Raw genomic sequence first — 17,481 nt, 5'->3', positions numbered from 1 at the left:
ACTTAGTTATACAATTACCCAGTGCAATCGTGCTCGATACAAGCTATATAGCGATACATGACTTGATGTTGTAGCGTGACCCTAAATTATATTGACAATTACATAATTAAGAATAAATAAGGCTTACAATTATTGCAGTGAAATTATGCTTGACATAACCTATCTAATCCTACATGACTTGATGATATACCATCAATTCAAGTTAAATCGTATTTAAGTAATTAATGTAAATAATTAGGCCATGTAATTAGTAAAGCACTCAGTAAGTCATGTGGCGGTGCACCAGTTAGCCATCGTACACTATACTAAGCGAGAATTGTGGCTAGAACTACTAAGTACCAGTTTGACCTTGTTAGAGCTTGAAGGCCATCCAGACGTACACAAGCACTTTCCAGATTTATACCTGGAGTAGAAGTGGCCTCGCTCTAAACCTGTGATCTCCTCAGTGGCATTGCCGTTCCTTTCAGGAAATGTAGTCCAAGCTATGCCACAGTAATTTCCACGATGGTCTTGCGCAGGGTGGTTCGATCGATATTCCTAACCAATTTTCCGCCTTATACCCTCAGAAAGAAAGGAAGCTTTGGTATTGGGGCTCATTATTCCCAGTAAGGAGATTCGCCAGCAAAGGCAGTCTCAAATTTACATACTGCGACAGAATGCATTAAAAAGTGTTTTCGTAAAATTTCAATGCGCTGGCACAACCCTAAGAGCTTCTAAAATTAGCAATTACTTTTTACTGATTCAATGTTTCTTTGCTCTCTTGGGCAGAGGTGGGCAACCTCATGAGGTCAACCTCAACCTCAAAATGGCCTCAACCTCACGGAGTGAGGTGAGGTTGAGGTGAGGTCGGCAGCACCTGAAATATTTTTGAGTGAGGTCAGCAAATGAGACCTCAACCTCATGCGTGAGTTTGAGGTTGAGTGAGGTCGTAACTTAGCGAGGTCGGCTTGTGAGGTCGAAATTATTGTTTCCCACAGCGATAAAATAGCCGGCAAAACGCCTTTCATAATGCCTGTCGTGTACACTCTCTTGGCTACCAACACGCACGTAACGAACAGTTTGCGTCTGTGGGTTTGCATTCGACACGCAAAAAAAAGGACGGGGGGGGGGGGGGGGGGGCGTAAAGCGCAGCGCGGCAAACGAGTGGGGTTGGACGACGGCTGCAGACTCGAAAGAAGGTGAAACAAGATCCCGCCACCATTCCGAGCGAGTTTGGGAAGTGAAGAAAGTCTGCACAAACTCGAAGGGTTTCCAGACCTACGTGGGTATGTCGACTTCTCGGAAAAAAAAAAAAAAACTAGAATAGTAGAAAAGAGGGAAGCGCAAGATCCAGCAACCAAGGAATTGCTTGGGGGAGGATGGCACGAGAGAGGAGGTTTCAGAGAGGCATATGGAAAGAACAAGGAGGCAGAAGAGACGAGAGATAAATGACTTGATGAGAAGTCACCCCACGAAGACTGTATTTTAGTAAATAAAATCTGCTTTTGCTATTGTATATGGTACGAGTTAAAACGAAAGAAAGCAATATGACGGTAGATCGTAGTTGTATCAGTGCAATCACTTCTTTTACTATTATTATTATTATTATTATTATTATTATTATTATTATTATTATTATTATTATTATTATTATTATTATTATTATTATTATTATTATTATTATTATTATTATTATTATAATAAGCTTCTCCTCTCACACTAAACGCATTGCTCAGCGGGCTATGCGCACACTCGGATTCGTTTGCAGACTTTCGAGAGAGTTCCATACTCCACTTCCGTTCCTAAAACTGTACCTGTCCATATGCCTCCCGGTCTTGGAGTATGCGTCGGTTGTTTGGAATGGCACTTGCAAATCGAACTTGGACAAGGTTGACAGAGTACAAAAAAAAATTTTTACGGATATTTCATTATCGCTTTCCTTTCGCAACTTCCCCCTCTCGCTCCACCAGGAGCGCCCAACTGAATCTTCCTTCCCTTCACTGCCGTCGTATCAGACTTGATATCATATTTCTGTACAAACTCCTTCATGGCCACATTATGTGCCCTCAGCTCTTAGAGTACATCCTACTGCGCGTTCCGCGAAAGAGCATGAGGGAATTCAGACCATTTCAGGTTTCTCCTCTTCATTCCCACTCCCCTCTGGACAGGATGCAGTGGTTATTTAACTCTTTTTGTCCTCACCTTGACATCTTCCAAAACTCGCTCTGTTCATTTACATTGGATGTTCGTAGCGTTGTATTCTAAATAGTACTTTATCACATATAACTCCCACTTTCTAGCCTTAAATTGTATTTACTTCACTTTTTGCTTTTTCTCCTGTTCAATGCTGTCTGTATCTTGAACTACTTTTTATCCGTTTCTTGCTTATATTTCAACTTTAAACTTTATATTCGAATCTTACTGTCCCTTGTTCAATTTTACTTCTTTATTGTATTATTCTGTATTTCTAGCCTGTGTTTTAAGTACCATGCACTTGTTGCGCCTGGAATGGTTGTTTATTTTATGTATATTTCTATATTACTATAATCAATGTCAGTCATCTGTTTTTTTTTTTTTCTCTTCTACCTACCGTTCTTTTTTTTTTTTTCTTTATTTCCTGGTGTGCTAAAAAATTCTCTCACTGTGTATATAAGTGATGATACTCATTGTTTGCTTAATTTCCGTGATACTTTTCGTCTCAGTTTCATTTCATGTATTATTTATTTCTTTTTTTGTGTTCTCTCTGTGTGTGTAAACATGTTTGTGCTTTTTCATTTTTTATTTTTGTGCTGCAGCACAAAGACCACATGGTTGTTCCTGCGCACATTAAATAAAGATTGATTGATTGATTGATTGATTGATTGATTGATTATTATTATTAGTCACTAGACATTAAATTAACCCTTGCATAAAAATATAAATTTAATGTGCCCTTCTCGAAGAATCATTGAAGAACAGACAGGTGACTGACGACTGTTTGCAGTCATTCTCATACCCTACGTGAGCTTGCGCCTTTTTATTTACATGTTTGTTTATCGAGGGCCTCCCCTCCGTTTTACAGTTTGCAGCCAAAGTGGCGGGCGCGCCTTTTGTTCGTAAGCTGGCTTCTGCTCTTTCGGCTCCGCAGCCGGTGTCCGATCTCAACTAGCGGACAAAGCGCGGACCCGGGAACCCCTCGGCATTTCTTGGAAAGTAAGCCACTGCCCATACGCGCGCCTCTGGGAGTTCGTGAGTTTTAGGTATATTTAAGTGCGTTTGTGTCAACGGGGCCGAGAGTTACAAGGACAGTGGTAGTGTGGGCGAGAGGGCGAGTTGTGTGCGCGGTGCTCGAGCGTGTGAATGCGCGAGTGAAGATCTGCGTCTCCTCTTCTCTTTAGTTTTTCAGTACACTTGCACCGCCCCTATTTTTCCTCACTTCTTGTTTTCGTTTTGTGTGGTCACTTACCAGTGCCCCCTCTCACGTTTGTGCACCCGCGTTTCCTCACAACCGGCCGCTTTTCTGCGGTACGGCCAGTCGTCATCCTTCCCCCCCTCCTTCTCTTAAGAAAAAAAAAAACAAAAGAAATCAGAAAAGAATTCTCAGATTCTTCCTCTCGCAACATTTTCTTTTTTTTCTTCTTCTTCTTTAGCTTTTGGTTGTGCGCTATACCTCCGACTGGCGTATTCCTGTTGGTCTAAAGAAATATAAAGACAGGCCCTTCTCGCTTCTCGGAACACCGTGGCGGCTGCGCGGACCTCTGTCGCTTGTCGACCATGCAGGCATCTCATCGTTTCGCAGGAGAGACACGCTAGTCAGTGTTCAAACTCTGCTCTTCCTCCGTGTAGACGCGTTGCCACCCTGCTCCCCACCCGCTAGTCTTCCTCTCTTGACGAATATTGTGCAGTCGAAGAAAAACGAAACAACTCCCGTAGCATGGGTTAAGTGTTCGCGCTTCATTCTCCCAGTGGGCGTGGTTCTCTCGTCGCGGCTAGAAGCTGGTGTCTTAGCCCCGCGTTCTCATCGACACCAATCGTTCCTGGAACGTCTGCTTGGAAGTCGCCCCCAAACGGCGTCGGTGAGCCGCCCGAAATCAGCAAAAAAAAAAAAAAGACAGCATCTAAACGACATGCTATGTTCTTCGCCATTTACCGTGGTCGTCTTTTTCAAGTTTCCGCCCTTTCCAGCTGAGGTCTGCCCTTCTTCGAGGTCTAACGCATTGTTTCGTTCGGCGTCCAGGGTGCATGATATGGTTGCGATTACGGCAGTTGTAGTTATGGCAGATATAGCGACAAAATCTAAATATACCGACGATGATGTGTGCGCGCGCAGTTGTCGAATTGACAGACATCGAAGGCCATTTCCGTTACAATAGTCACGCAAAAGAAACGAAAAGCACTGTAAGCTTGGAATGCATTCACTGCAACAAGAAACTGTGTGGACAAGGAAACCAGCTTTTGAGCTTATCTCGGCATCTCAAGGTAATGTGCGAATTATCCCTAATCCAACGTATTATTTCTTTAACTTACATCAATGATAAAAGGAATGTTTTGGGGCTGCATATTCACCGTTAGTTATAAGTAGAAGGGAGGGCAATCTTTACAATAATTTGTCACGGCGTTTGTTCTATACAGCACAAGCCACTCGTCAGGATTATCGAAGTAGCGCAATGTCAAAAGTCAAGCACGCTTTACCTTTTCGTAACTAAGCGTCTCTGCATATGGCAACATTTTGTTCTGTCCGCCTCTTGTGAGAAGTCCCACGTCAGAAGTCAGTTTGATAAAAGAATGTTATGGTACTACAACTTCCATATATACGTAAGTTGCCGATCCACTTTTTTTTTTTTTGTAACAGAGACGTTACACTGAAGAAACATTAGATTGTGATTTTGTCATCCGATTCGATTTCAAATCGCAGGAAAATGTCTTCACCAAGAAATTATGACTTGCTTGTCATGAGGAAACACTATTTGATGGTCACAGATATGTGCGACGTTTCACTGCAGACCTTCGGGAGTTCGCATCCAGCACCACCAAGGACACATAAGCATTAGAGCGGGAATTAGGTCGAAAGTCACCATATCAAAACAAATAAAAATAAAATTTGAAGAGTTGAAACTGACCAATTATACTGCCGTTATTAGGTCAGCCTGCTATGAATCAGTAGCCCCGCTGGCAAATGCTCATTTAAATTTTTTTACTTTACAAGTAAGCCTCATCATATTCAATGTTGTTTAAAATTTATGTCGTCATTCTGGCGTGTCACCGCACAGGACTTGTGCCATGACGTTTTATAGTTAGTGTTCTCAAGTGAAAAACCTTTTATTTTTTTTTTTTTTAGGTCGGGCGAGCGACCTCAAACTCACAGTTTGAGTTTGAGGTGAGGTTGAGAGAGGTCGGTGGTGGCATCAGAAAAATTGAGGTGAGGTCACCTGGTCAAACCTCAACCTCAAAGCGTGAGGTTGAGGTTGAGTGAGGTCGGTGGTGGCATCAGAAAAATTGAGGTGAGGTCACCTGGTCAAACCTCAACCTCAAAGCGTGAGGTTGAGGTTGAGTGAGGTCAGGAAATTTTTATTGAGGTTGAGGTGAGATTGCACTTTTTGAGGTCAAATGCCCATCTCTGCTCTTGGGATTACTTCACGATATTGTGTTGACATAAACGAAGTCGTCTATGATGGAAATTAGTGAGGTTGCGTTTACGCGCAGAAGTCGAAAATTGTAGCGGTGTCTGGATTGCCATGCACATATCATTTTTGTTACACCCAGACAAGATGTACTCGGGCCATAAAAAAGCACAGATATTTTACGCACTAAAATTGCTCCTGTAATGCCTTCAAAACGAACTGCCTTTAAACGGGTGGCAGCAAAATGTACCAGTGAAACTCTGGGGCCGCGTGGAACACAAGGTAGTGAACATTTTCAAGTCAATTTATGAACTTGTAATCTCCTCACGTGTCAAAGTCATTAACTTACGCTAATTGCTCCTATAGCCTACGTAATGACGCTATCGGCCATTGAAGTACAGTTGCTTACCAGATATTCAGAAAGATGGGGCCAGTTCGCATGTTAGGATTAGAGCAAATTAGGTGGATTTATACGTTAGCTACTAAGACAGCATACCAATCAGAGGGAGGCTTTAAATTGCAAGGATAAGACAGAATGAGAACAATGCCTTTGTGCCCCTGCAACAAACCTACACAAGGTGATACGTCAGGAAAGACAGACAGGGAGTTAGGCGTGTTCGTTTTTTTTTCTCTCTCTCTCTTTTTTAAGTCGTATTATTCCGTTTGGTGTCATCAGTGCATCAGACAGAGTTTGCCCGAGATGGCTGAATAATCAGTTTGACGAGATACACTGCTATCTCAGAGATAATTATAAAAAACATTGAAGCAATGCTCAGAAGAAGAAACAGCAATGGGCTGTTTTCATTCAGAGCAAATACTTTGAAACAAGGAATGAGCCCGTCAGGCATTATCATCGCCTTCTACAAGATTCTTATATTAGTAATCAGAAAACATGTTCAAATAAACATTAACTTATCATCTAATGATGTCCCAGAAGCTAATGTTTAGGTCACAAAATTGCCCGAAATTTATTGCAAGACAGCGCGGTTGGCTTACAGACAAAAATGTTGCCTGGGACAAGAAGAACAGGCTTCGTGAATATTAAGCGTGTTCTAAAGATCTTAGCAGAGACGGACTGGATTGCAAAACGTTCGGTTTGAAGACGTTATTAAGAACATTGGAGATATAAAGTTCGAATGGATGGTGGCGAAATAGTGATTTAGAGAAAATAAGTGAGTTTGATTGAATTGATGTTCAGACTCTAAAAAATGACTCGGAAATCGAGTCCTGAATTAAATCCCCAAGCTGTCTATGCAACCCAAGCATTAATTACTCACACCTATAAATTTAGATTACGCAGAACTATTCGCTCAGTAGTAGAATTCTGCTGGAAGATATAGTAGGTCATCAAATGCTAGCAAAGGTTATAGACCTGCATTAAGAAATGTAGTGGGGAGTAGGTTCAAAATATGTATAATTGTAATGCAAAATAATGTTCAAAGCACTCGCGAATGAAGGTAAAATATACGGACATTGACAGCTATTTCACGTTCGTGGTCCGAATCTCAGGTTACTACCTGCTCTAAGTCAACATATGCGACTCGCACTTCCAATGCTTCGCTACCAATCTATCAATTGTAAACAGCTGTTCTTTTCCCAGGCTGTTGAACATTACCTTAGTCTTCAGCATATTAACTTTTAGGCTTACGTTTCTGCTTGTCTTGTTAAGGTCAGCTATTATTTTTTGCTATTCATCCCCTGAGTTATTTAGCAAGACAATGTCATCAGTGAATCGCAGATTACTCAGAAATTATGCATCAACCCTGAACTCTAACTGCTCCCATTTCATGTCTCTGTATACTTTCTCTAAACAAGCTGTGAATTTCACAGGGGGATCGTGTCTCCTTATCTAACACATTGCTTTATTGAATTTTGTTAATTTATTGGTGCAGAATATTGGCTGCTGTTCAGCCACTATACATATGTTCCAGTACTTTCACATATTGCTCGCCTAAACCTTGATTTTCCGATAACTTCACCTCAGCGACATGGTTTCGACTAACTCAAATGCTTTCTCGCATTCAACGAATGCTATGTACAGAGGATGGTTTTATTCCAATAATTATTTTATCACCTGGTTGATAGCATGAATATGATTGGTAGTACAATACCCTTTCCAATAACCTGCCTGAAAATTAAGTCGATTTAAGCCTAAAGTATCCCTGGCTTTATTAGGACTTACATTATTAAATACCTTGCACATAACAGAGAGTAAGCTGACTGGTCTGTAATCTTTCAAGTCCTTCAAGTCCTTATCATCTCCTTTTTATGGACTAAATTATATTAGCGTTCTTCCAAGTTTTCGGTACCGTCTATGTCATGAGGCAATTCGTATATAGGGTGGACAGGTTTCCTAGCACAGTATCCACATTATCCTTCCAAACATATGTTCTTATCTTATCCTCCCCAAGTCCTTTTTCCCTTTTCATAGATTCTAAAGCTTTCTTTACCTCGTGACTTGTTATTGGTGGAACGTTTAATTCCTCTTCACTGATGCCAGTTCTACGGTGTTCATAGCGTCAGTCGCTTTGGGACGTCAGAGCCTATAAACACAACCAACCATTACCTACAAGAACTGTTATTGTTTCTTCCAAATTTGCGGCTTTTTTTTTTTTTGCGTCGTACTGAGAGACTTGTCATTTCAGGCTCTACCTGGGAAGCCGGTACGTGGTGTTCCTTTGTGAGTTTAACGCCATGAAAAAGGCACTATCCGGAACCTTACTTCTCGACCGACCAGTGGAATTCCCGCTCAGGGCTCAACCAAAGGTTGAAAGTAAGCTTGGGAACCTCAAACTTTTCTTCTTTGCTGCACTTCAAGTCATCTTGGTGGAAGAGTGAAGTAGGGTCCTCTGTAGTCAAAGCACTACAAAATAATTACTAAACGACTAGGATATTATGCTCAATAAATTAGAATGACAGAGTGGCGGAGTTTTTCTTTGCATACGCTAAAAAAAAAAAATCTTCATGGCAAAATGGTACCTTGGATTAGTTTAGTTTATTCTGCGGTCAGATTTCATAATTTTTTAATTGCGAAACACATGGAGAATAGACCTTGCTAGACTATTAGAATTACGCATGTGTGGAAAAATACGTTGTATAGAAGATTTCATTTGCTATCTGCAGCGGCCAAGCCACACTAAACTATTATGGGCAATGGTTGTGTTATAATAAATATATGCATTCAGGCTGTGTTACCGCGTTGTGATAAAAAAAAGACCATAACAGCACCAGTCGGCTATAGTGAACGAGCAGGCGTCGTAAACTCGCCCCGCAGTCGAGCAAGTGACCTCTCCATCAGCGCGGATGTCTAAGAGTCTAGTAGTTTCTATAATCAGAAACAGTAAATTTTGGCATTGAAATTTCAGTTGACGTGAGGGTGAGTGATCAGCTCTCAGTGTGAGAGAATGTTAGTGCGAGCTAGTGGATTCGTGTGTGAGCATGTGAATGCGAGTGATCGTGATTGTAGGTCTGTATGAGTGGGAGTGAATATTATTGCGACGGGGCCGGTGTGTGAGTGAGTGGTGTTGAAAAGATGTATGTGACAAGATGTTAGTGACAATCAGCGTGAGTAGACGTGCATGAGTGGGCGTGAGTGTATGTGAAAGGGAGTGAATTGATACACCTGCGAGTGGTCAAGAGTGTGAGCGTGGTCATGAGTATGTATGCATGAACGGAGGCAAAAGGATAGAAATGTTAGTGGATGGGAGTGCGAGTGATTGGCTGTCAGCGGATATGAATGTGAGTGGTCACAAGTGTGAGTGGACATCGGTGACCATGGGCAAATATGAGTGTGTTTATTTTGCCGTGTTACGCAGCGCCACTCTAGAGTTACAATATAGGCTTTGCCACAGTTCCGCGTTTCATTCTTTTGCCACCAAGCAACCATGTACCACTGTGAAACCAACACGACGGGTACTTGGCTGCCCTGCATCACCCGTCGTGGAGACGGAGCGCCGGGCTATGTGCTAGCTTTAGTGACGGTAAAATATTTTGATTCGGACAGCCAATGTAATCGCTTCTATACTAATAAGGCGGAAACTTGGGCGAGTTGGTAATCATTTGAAATCATATTTGCTAGCGCTTCTTTAACATACAAGGGACATATGAAAGAAGGAACACATATGAACAGAACTGACTTCAGAACAGGACTTCTCCACTACATTTCTAGTGTCGCTTCTCGACTCCTGCAAAGACGAAAATGGCTTCGCTGCACAACTGGCTGCTTATGCGGCCCCTTCACAGAGCTAAAAGCCGCTAAAGCACAGGGCGCTATCTAGGAACCTGCCAAAGCACATCAGCATAGAGTTGGTAAAGATTTATCCGTAAATGTTGATGACACTGATAAGCAAGCCTTTGTTTTTGTTGCAAGAAGAAAAACCATTGAAACAATAAAGGGGTTCAACGGTGCTGAATCGAATTTGTTGCGAAAGTGGCTACTGAACCAGAGTACCCGGCTGCGAAGCCGACCACCAGCAGCTGCGATTCGATGCAGGCGAAATGGAGAGGCCTCCGTGTGCTGTGCGATGTCATTGTACGTTTAACATCTCCAGGTGGTCGAACTTATTCCGTTTTAGGCAGGATCCACTTTCATGTCCTGCGCATGCGACGCCGCAGACGCTTTTCTGCTCCGTTCGGTCAGATCTTCGCGGCGACTCGAGCATGTCCAGTACGGAAACTACCCTTTTGCTGCTCTCCGCACCGGCGCGCGCATCTGCTTGGATGTAAAGCCCCTGTCGGATTCATTTTGAAATTAGCGCAAAAAACGAGGACCAAGGAGTAGAAAGACACAGCATGAGCGCTGGTGCTGTGTCCTTCTACTACTTGGTTCTCGTTTTTTGCGCTACCTTCAAAATGAACAAGATTCAACTCGCCCAACTTTCAACCTTACCCCTCTCGGGTGCCGCTACCCTCTTTACCTCCTCTCTGCTCTGTAACGAGCGCATTGGTGGAACTGTGGAAGCAGCTGGCTGCCATGGTTACGGCTCATGAACAGTAGTGGCTTGTGCCATTTCATGCGCCGCATGACGGAGGAGACGGTGGTTGGGCTATCGTCGGGTGGCCGTCACGCTCAACCGTTCGCCATGGCAACGGCGCATGCACAGTAGCGGCCTTTTGGAGGCACCGGCGAAATGGCCAAATCTAGCCAATGTAGCTCAGCTTCTAGCTGTGCTATGCTTTCGCTACAAAAGCTACAAATATAGTATTTCAACGTCGCAATCACTGCAGTATGACAGGGTGAGTGTGAATCTATATGAGTGCTGAACTGGATCTGAGTTGATGGGACAGAGAATGAGGAAGTGCTAGTGGGAGTGGTCATGAGCATGAGTGGTGTGAGCGAATGGCCGTGAGTGGATATGATGATAAGCTGTCATCGTTCACAGTACGAGTGTCGCTGTATATGAGTGGAAGTGGATAGTGAGTAAAGGAGGTTACGAAGGTGATGGTGTGAAGAAGGTCATGAGTGGTAGGTGTGAGAGGTTAATTGTAATAATACAATAACACAGCGTTTATTTCACATATCTGTTATGATGAAGCAAGGCCAGAAGGCGCGAAGAACGCTGGACAAGCTTGATAATGAACTTAATTAGTCAGGCATTAGTGGTCGTGAATATGGGAATGGGAGTGGGTACATATGATGCGAGTTGTCACGAGTGTGAGTTAATGGCAGTGAGTGCATGTGGATGGGGGTAAGTGATTATGACTGTGAATGAGTGGATGCGAGTAAGGAATTGAGTGGGGCTTAGTGTACGTGGAATTGAGTGTGATTGAGCAGATCTGAATGTGCGACAGCATGAGAGTGAATGCATGGGAACTGGCATGAGTGTGAGTGGATGCAACTGTGAGGGATCATGAATGGGAGCGAGAGGATGTAGGCGTTAGGTGACATGACTGTAAGTACGTGGACATGTTCAAGTGTGTATGATGGTGAGTGTGAGTAAACATGAGTGTGTGTGAATGGACGTGAATGTGAGTGGCATGAGTGGGAGTGTGGGTGAGTGGATGTGAATGTGCGGCAATGACAGTGAGTGCGAGGGAGTGGATGTGAGCGTGAACGGAGGCAAGTGCGAGCGCGTTGGGGTGGTTGTGTGTATGTATGAGTGGGCTGTGAGCGTGAGTGAGTGGAGGTGAATGCCACTTGTCATGAATTTAAAAGTGAGCAACCCTATCTTCATGGTGTCAACCTATACTGAAATCCAAGAACAGCAATGCTTTTCGGGGAAATAACTAGTTCTCACCTATTTCGCATTCTATCAGGTTCAACGTGTGCGTGAGGTTTATTTCTAGACCTTATCAGCTAAGATATTGCCTCACTTTATCTCAAGGTCAATACGCCGCTCAAGCATTTTACGCAAGCGCGGCTTATACCTTTCGTTCCACGCGTATTCGTTCCACGAATAGGTTCGTCGCTGCATCCCTACAACCTTCCAAACAAGGGCGGTAACCTAGAAGTTGTCGCCATGAACGCTTTAACAAATATTTGTATTGTCGATTCAGTGAAGCCCCTCTCCCGAAGGAAGGCGCTAGGTCAAGAAAAAATGATCGTACTTAGAGCTTGGACAACGTAACATTGGTTACTAAACGCAAGGCTGCACAACCGCCTTTTTCACAAACTCCACTTCCCGCCGTCATTGTATTTATCTGCTGTAATAGTACAAGTCTACTTATTTCTCAACTGCGTGGCGCTGAACGAACGCGTGACCCGTAGGCAACTAGCGCAATCCTGGCGACCGTCAAGTTCGTTACAACTGTGTCGACATTATTTTGACTCCACAGAACTAGCATAATTATTAAAGAAAAAGAAAAATTATTAAATTTTTATCTAATTTCCGCATGCTCGTAAACAAATAAAAAATTTTGACAATTTCTTCTCTCAACGATATCCGAATTCGTGCCTTAAAGGCATATCACTGAAGGCTAAGTATAATACAGGAAAGGACCAAGAACTCTAAATAAGTTTACAGCGCAGGATTTCACACCGAACTCGAACAAAAACTCAAAAAGAAAGGTTATACATACTGCACATACTATGCGATCAAAATATATGTTTCTTTTTTCTATGTCTGGACTACTGTTGCGGTGTTTAGGATACATCACTTCAATGGCATTTGAAAACAAAAGCTGTCAAGCCATGAAACACTTCAGCGCATAAAAACCACATTGAAGTTTGTATTTGTCAGATAGAAGTTTAACAGCATGAAGACCAGCGCTCAGCAAAATATGATTTTGGCTACAGCTTATACTTACTTTTCTTTGCAATATTTTAAGGGTTGTACGACAATTTGTGAGGCTGTAAAAAAAACTAAATCAGGCTGATGACGAGGTATAAGCTTAACTACAGGTCGAAAAATTTATTTAAAAGCACGAACCTTTGGTGTTTTACAATTTTACTCCCAGAATACACTGGCTGAGGCACTAGTCGAAAATATATTTGTCCTGTTGATGGCAAAACGTCCGGGCGGAATGGAGAACTTTGGCTAGAAAATAAACACAAGTGACCGAGTATCATTTATATTTTTCTTCTCCTTTTCTTCCTCTAAATTTATTATTACAGAATATTTTTACTGACAAAGGACACTCATTATTTCCGTCCCGGGCAAAACAAATACAGTCCCTTTTAAAGGACCTTATTAAGTTTATAATAGACAGTCGAGTGATGTAATGTCTACAAAAGATACTTTCATAGTATACATAAAGTTTGTTCTCTTCGTAAGAACTTCCGTATAATTTGGCATTTGTTTTGACTGTCTTACTCAAAGGAAGAACCATGTCTAGCACTTGATAAATTCTTCAAATTGTTTCTTTGCCTAGATATCAATGATATCTACTGCGACCGAAAGCAAGATAATAGAATCTGGGACCACAAATATATGTCGCGTTTTTTTTTTCTTCATGGGTGTATTACCTGAGCCTTAATTACAGGCCTTAAATGCAAATTCTGGCATATGTTGTTCTTGGCTGCAGGCATGATTGCTATGAATGGACCTAGATGGAGGCAGCAGAGGAAGTTCACGCAAACCACGTTCAAGAAACTTGGCGTTGGCACCGCAGCCCTTGAGGAGCAAATACATGTGAGACATTAATGGAATCACTGCTAAAGTCCAAATGAAGGTTTTTCCTCTCAGAGATAGAACTAAGATTCCACAATTTCTTTCCGCTAATGCAAAATGTCACCGAGGCATCATATCGTACGGCGGTTTACTGCCATCGCCCCATAGAACGATTAAAAATATAACCAGCGATATTTTCCTGTTCTGTTTTCCAACAGGAAATCATTAAAATTTGCTGTCTTTACTAGCAACAGGTTGGTAGGAAGAAAACAATTTTGCATGAATACCACTTTTTACCTTTTTACTGCTGCAAGATGCAATCGTTACTCGGAGTAAGCACTCCAGCCCACGGCCAAACTTCCGAGGCAAAGAAAGCTAGTGACCGCGAAAAATGAAGAAGCACGTCTCAAAAATATGTGTTTCGATGCTCAGGTTTGGGCACATTGGTACTGTTTGGAGCTTCCGCCTGGCGACAAAAAAGACAGCAGTTCGAAATAGATAGCCTCTGCAATTCACTGAAGAAAAGTCTCTGCGCCGCTCTACTAAAATACCCAGGCCTGAGATGTGCCGGAACACTGGTGACCAACTCGCTCTCTCAACAGCTCCACCCTGATATAATACTTGGCCATCGACTCCTAAAGGTATCCACCAAGGCCTCACCGTTATTTAACTGTAGATGCGCAACACGTCAGCAAGGAAGTTGTAGAAATTGTGATATAGTGGAGAGCGCTTAGAGTATATAGCTCCAAGCTAGAATATGTGGCTCTAACTTTTGACACTTGTACATTGCAAGATTCAAAGCTGGAACCTTATCTGGTGTTGTTAGCCATGTGATGATTTGTGATGAACCAGGGGCCATTAGTTGGCCCATGTGGCATCGTGAAAAAGCATGTAAACAGCTAAACGCAGGGCACGCTGTATGCTACCATCATTTATCAGTGAGGCAATTAGCAGTATGTTTGTGATTGAAGGTCGATACGAATATTCGTGGCAATGTAGAAGACAGAGACAGAGAGTGGTCTTTATTTAAATTGGGCTTAAAATTGGTACTAATGTGAAGCTGACCCAGCACTGCACGCCTACGTCCTGTCGCAATGGCAGGACATTAGAAAGCTTCTATGAAGACATGGAATCAGCAAAAACTAAAATGAATGAAAGGTATGCTAGCGTTCAGGTGCGGGCTAGTTGGTTTTTGATTTTGAATAAGAGTATAATGTTGGGATCGCAGACATTAAATCTATGGCAGGCAAGTAACAGACTGGGTGTCATATAATTAATTACACTGACATGAGCCCTAGAAAAAGCAGGATATAGATATTCATAGAAAATAAATAATCTGCGATCATGAATACCTTCTTCAGCAAACGGAAGAGCCCAAAGCAGACTTGCAAAGTTGCAATTGTCAGATAGGATAGCGTGACTATGAAATTGTTTCAAACGACTTGCTCGTCCTGGGGTTTTACTTAATGTGGATGCCATCGGAAGGGTGTCTGGTATCGAACTTAGGACTGTAAGGTTTTCAACTGATCCGCACTCAAGGAGGGTAGAATAAAAGCTAGTAAGCAAGAACAAATAAACGAATTATCTGAAAGAGGAAAAACACACGAAATCGGGATCTTCCTCACGAGCATATTTTCGGCTTTAACCTATGAAAACAACCTTTGTGTTCGAGCAATGAACGATAATATTAGAGATACCGACACGGAGTGTGCACGTGAAGTAGGCCATAGGGATACTTTTCTTTATAGCAAATCATCTAAGTCAACGATGGATATGTGCAAGGATTGTCAAAACATGAAAGCCTTTCAATCAAAAAATATATTACAACTGGCTTGGCGGCACCGATATTAATGAAATATAAGACAACAAGTGCACGGAAATGTAACAAAATTGGGCGTGCTCTAAGGGTATAAAATACAAAGCCAGCTTCAACGAGTTGCAGAACAAATTAGTCGTAGGCCAAAATAAGGCACATACGCTATGAGACATGGCTGAGAATGGTGATTATAGCTGAGTGGATTTGCACACATATATGGAGCAGCCTGAGCATTCAGGGTACTGAATCGCGAGACAATAGTGCAAAGAAATCAAGCATTCCTATAAGGTAATTTAGAAATAAGGAAAGCCCTAGAAGCACTGAAAAGACAGAATCAGGTAGTAAAAATTAGGTAACAACAGATATACTCAGATACAATCGGGTTAGTCTGTTAAATATACTCGGAAGCTCATATACATAAAGATTCACGCCTAGGCGGCAGTAAGAGGCATGCCCCAACAGTCTTCGCTGAGAATGTCATCAGCAATAGGTATAAAATTGTGAGTGTAGTTGAGAATATATACAAAAATCACAGCGGTAGCCGAAGTAATGAGTACAGCGCACAGAAACGCTGTAATACAGGAAAATCAAACGTTATTTATGATACGTATGATCAAGTAAACTTGATGTACCATATCGCAACAAGCTAAAGGACATGACGTAATTCCCTTCCGCATTTTCGATTTTTGTGTTATGGAGCATTAACTATACCCACTAGCTCAATTCCTCACCATGAGGAAGCTAATAAAGTTTTACAAGCCATAAAAATAGTAATGGTGTTATTACAACCAGGTAACGGGAGATATGTGTAAGGACTCTGGGAATTCTACATTAAAATACTCGTCGTATTGCATTTGTCATGCCTATAACTCGAGGCGTTAATAAGACGCAGGCCTTAAGATGCTTGACTGAGAATGTATTTGATCATATCTATGAGATAGCGAATGTAGCCAGTAGCTATATGCATATCTACGCAGCAGCCAAAGCTGTCGGGAAGATGAATCAAGACGCAGTAGAGCCAAGAAATTAAGCACACCTCCGACAAACAAGGAAGTAACAAAAGCCTTAGAAGCAACAAAAAGCAGAAAGAAGGTTTGGAAAATTAGGTAGATGCAGATAGATTGAAAGACTCAGGGCTGTGTTAAAATTACTCGCAAACCTCTATACGCAATTTAACTACCTTATTGTTTTTGCAAGTGGTATCCTAAGAATAGCATCGACAATATGGAAGAGATGACGAACCTAGAGAAGTCATTTTGCGCAGAGCCGGGCGGCAGCCAAAGTAGTCAGGACAATGAGCAGCGAGGCTTTACGTGGTGCAGGGAAATCATGCCTATTCCTATAGCACCCCGCCGCGGTTGTGCAGTGGTTAAGGTGCCCGACTACTCTGCCGGAATACCCGAGTTCGATCCCGACTGCCAGCAGCTGCGTTTTGATGGAGGCGAAATGGAGTTGCGTCCATGTGCTGTGCGATGTCTGTGCACGATAAAAAGCCCCAGGTGGTCGAAATTTCCAGAGTCTTCCCCGCACGGCGCCTCTCATAGCCTGAATCGATTTGGGACGTTAAACTCTACATAGCAAACCAATTCCTATAACTTATGAAGAAGTAAAGAAAGCCTTAGACGGAATGAAAAGAAAAGGCAGCTGCGCGAAATCATTCAGCAGCAGATAATCAAGAAAAACTATGAGGGCGTTCTGTTAACATTAGTTACCACCATTTATGTACAATGCCATTACCTCAAGGTAAAACGTGCACGTCCTGAAAAGACTTGACGCTGAAAGCATCGCTAACACGGAGAAGATAATGAAGGCACCCGAGTAGTTTTACCCCAGTCTATGCAGCAGCTGAAATAACCAATCCCAGAAGTTCATTAAAAATATATACTGGTAATATACCCACAAAATACAACCAGAAGCGCGTATGCGCCCCATTGCCTTTAAAATATAAGCAGATCTTTGTTAGGAATACAGGTGCGGAATTTCACAGTCACGTATATTTACTGAAGGTATGCTTACGCACTTGTTGCTGTTCTTGTGA

General features: G+C 42.3%; 1 protein-coding gene across 1 annotated transcript in view; it reads left to right on the top strand.

Moving 5' to 3' along the window:
- Positions 1 to 17,481, top strand: part of LOC146208439 (cytochrome P450 2J6-like) — a 32,727-nt gene that overhangs the window by 459 nt on the left and 14,787 nt on the right. Inside the window, exons 2-3 of the mRNA XM_084578516.1 lie at positions 8,225 to 8,352; positions 13,542 to 13,648. Coding sequence (XP_084434642.1) covers positions 8,225 to 8,352; positions 13,542 to 13,648 — 235 coding nt within the window. The remainder of the gene's footprint in view (positions 1 to 8,224; positions 8,353 to 13,541; positions 13,649 to 17,481) is intronic.

Source organism: Amblyomma maculatum, chromosome 1, assembly GCF_055883805.1.
Source record: "Amblyomma maculatum isolate TAMU_Amacu chromosome 1, ASM5588380v1, whole genome shotgun sequence".
Classification (NCBI taxonomy): Eukaryota; Metazoa; Arthropoda; class Arachnida; order Ixodida; family Ixodidae; genus Amblyomma; species Amblyomma maculatum.
Note: the sequence above shows the minus strand (reverse complement) of the source record. Positions and strands in the feature narration are given on the sequence as shown.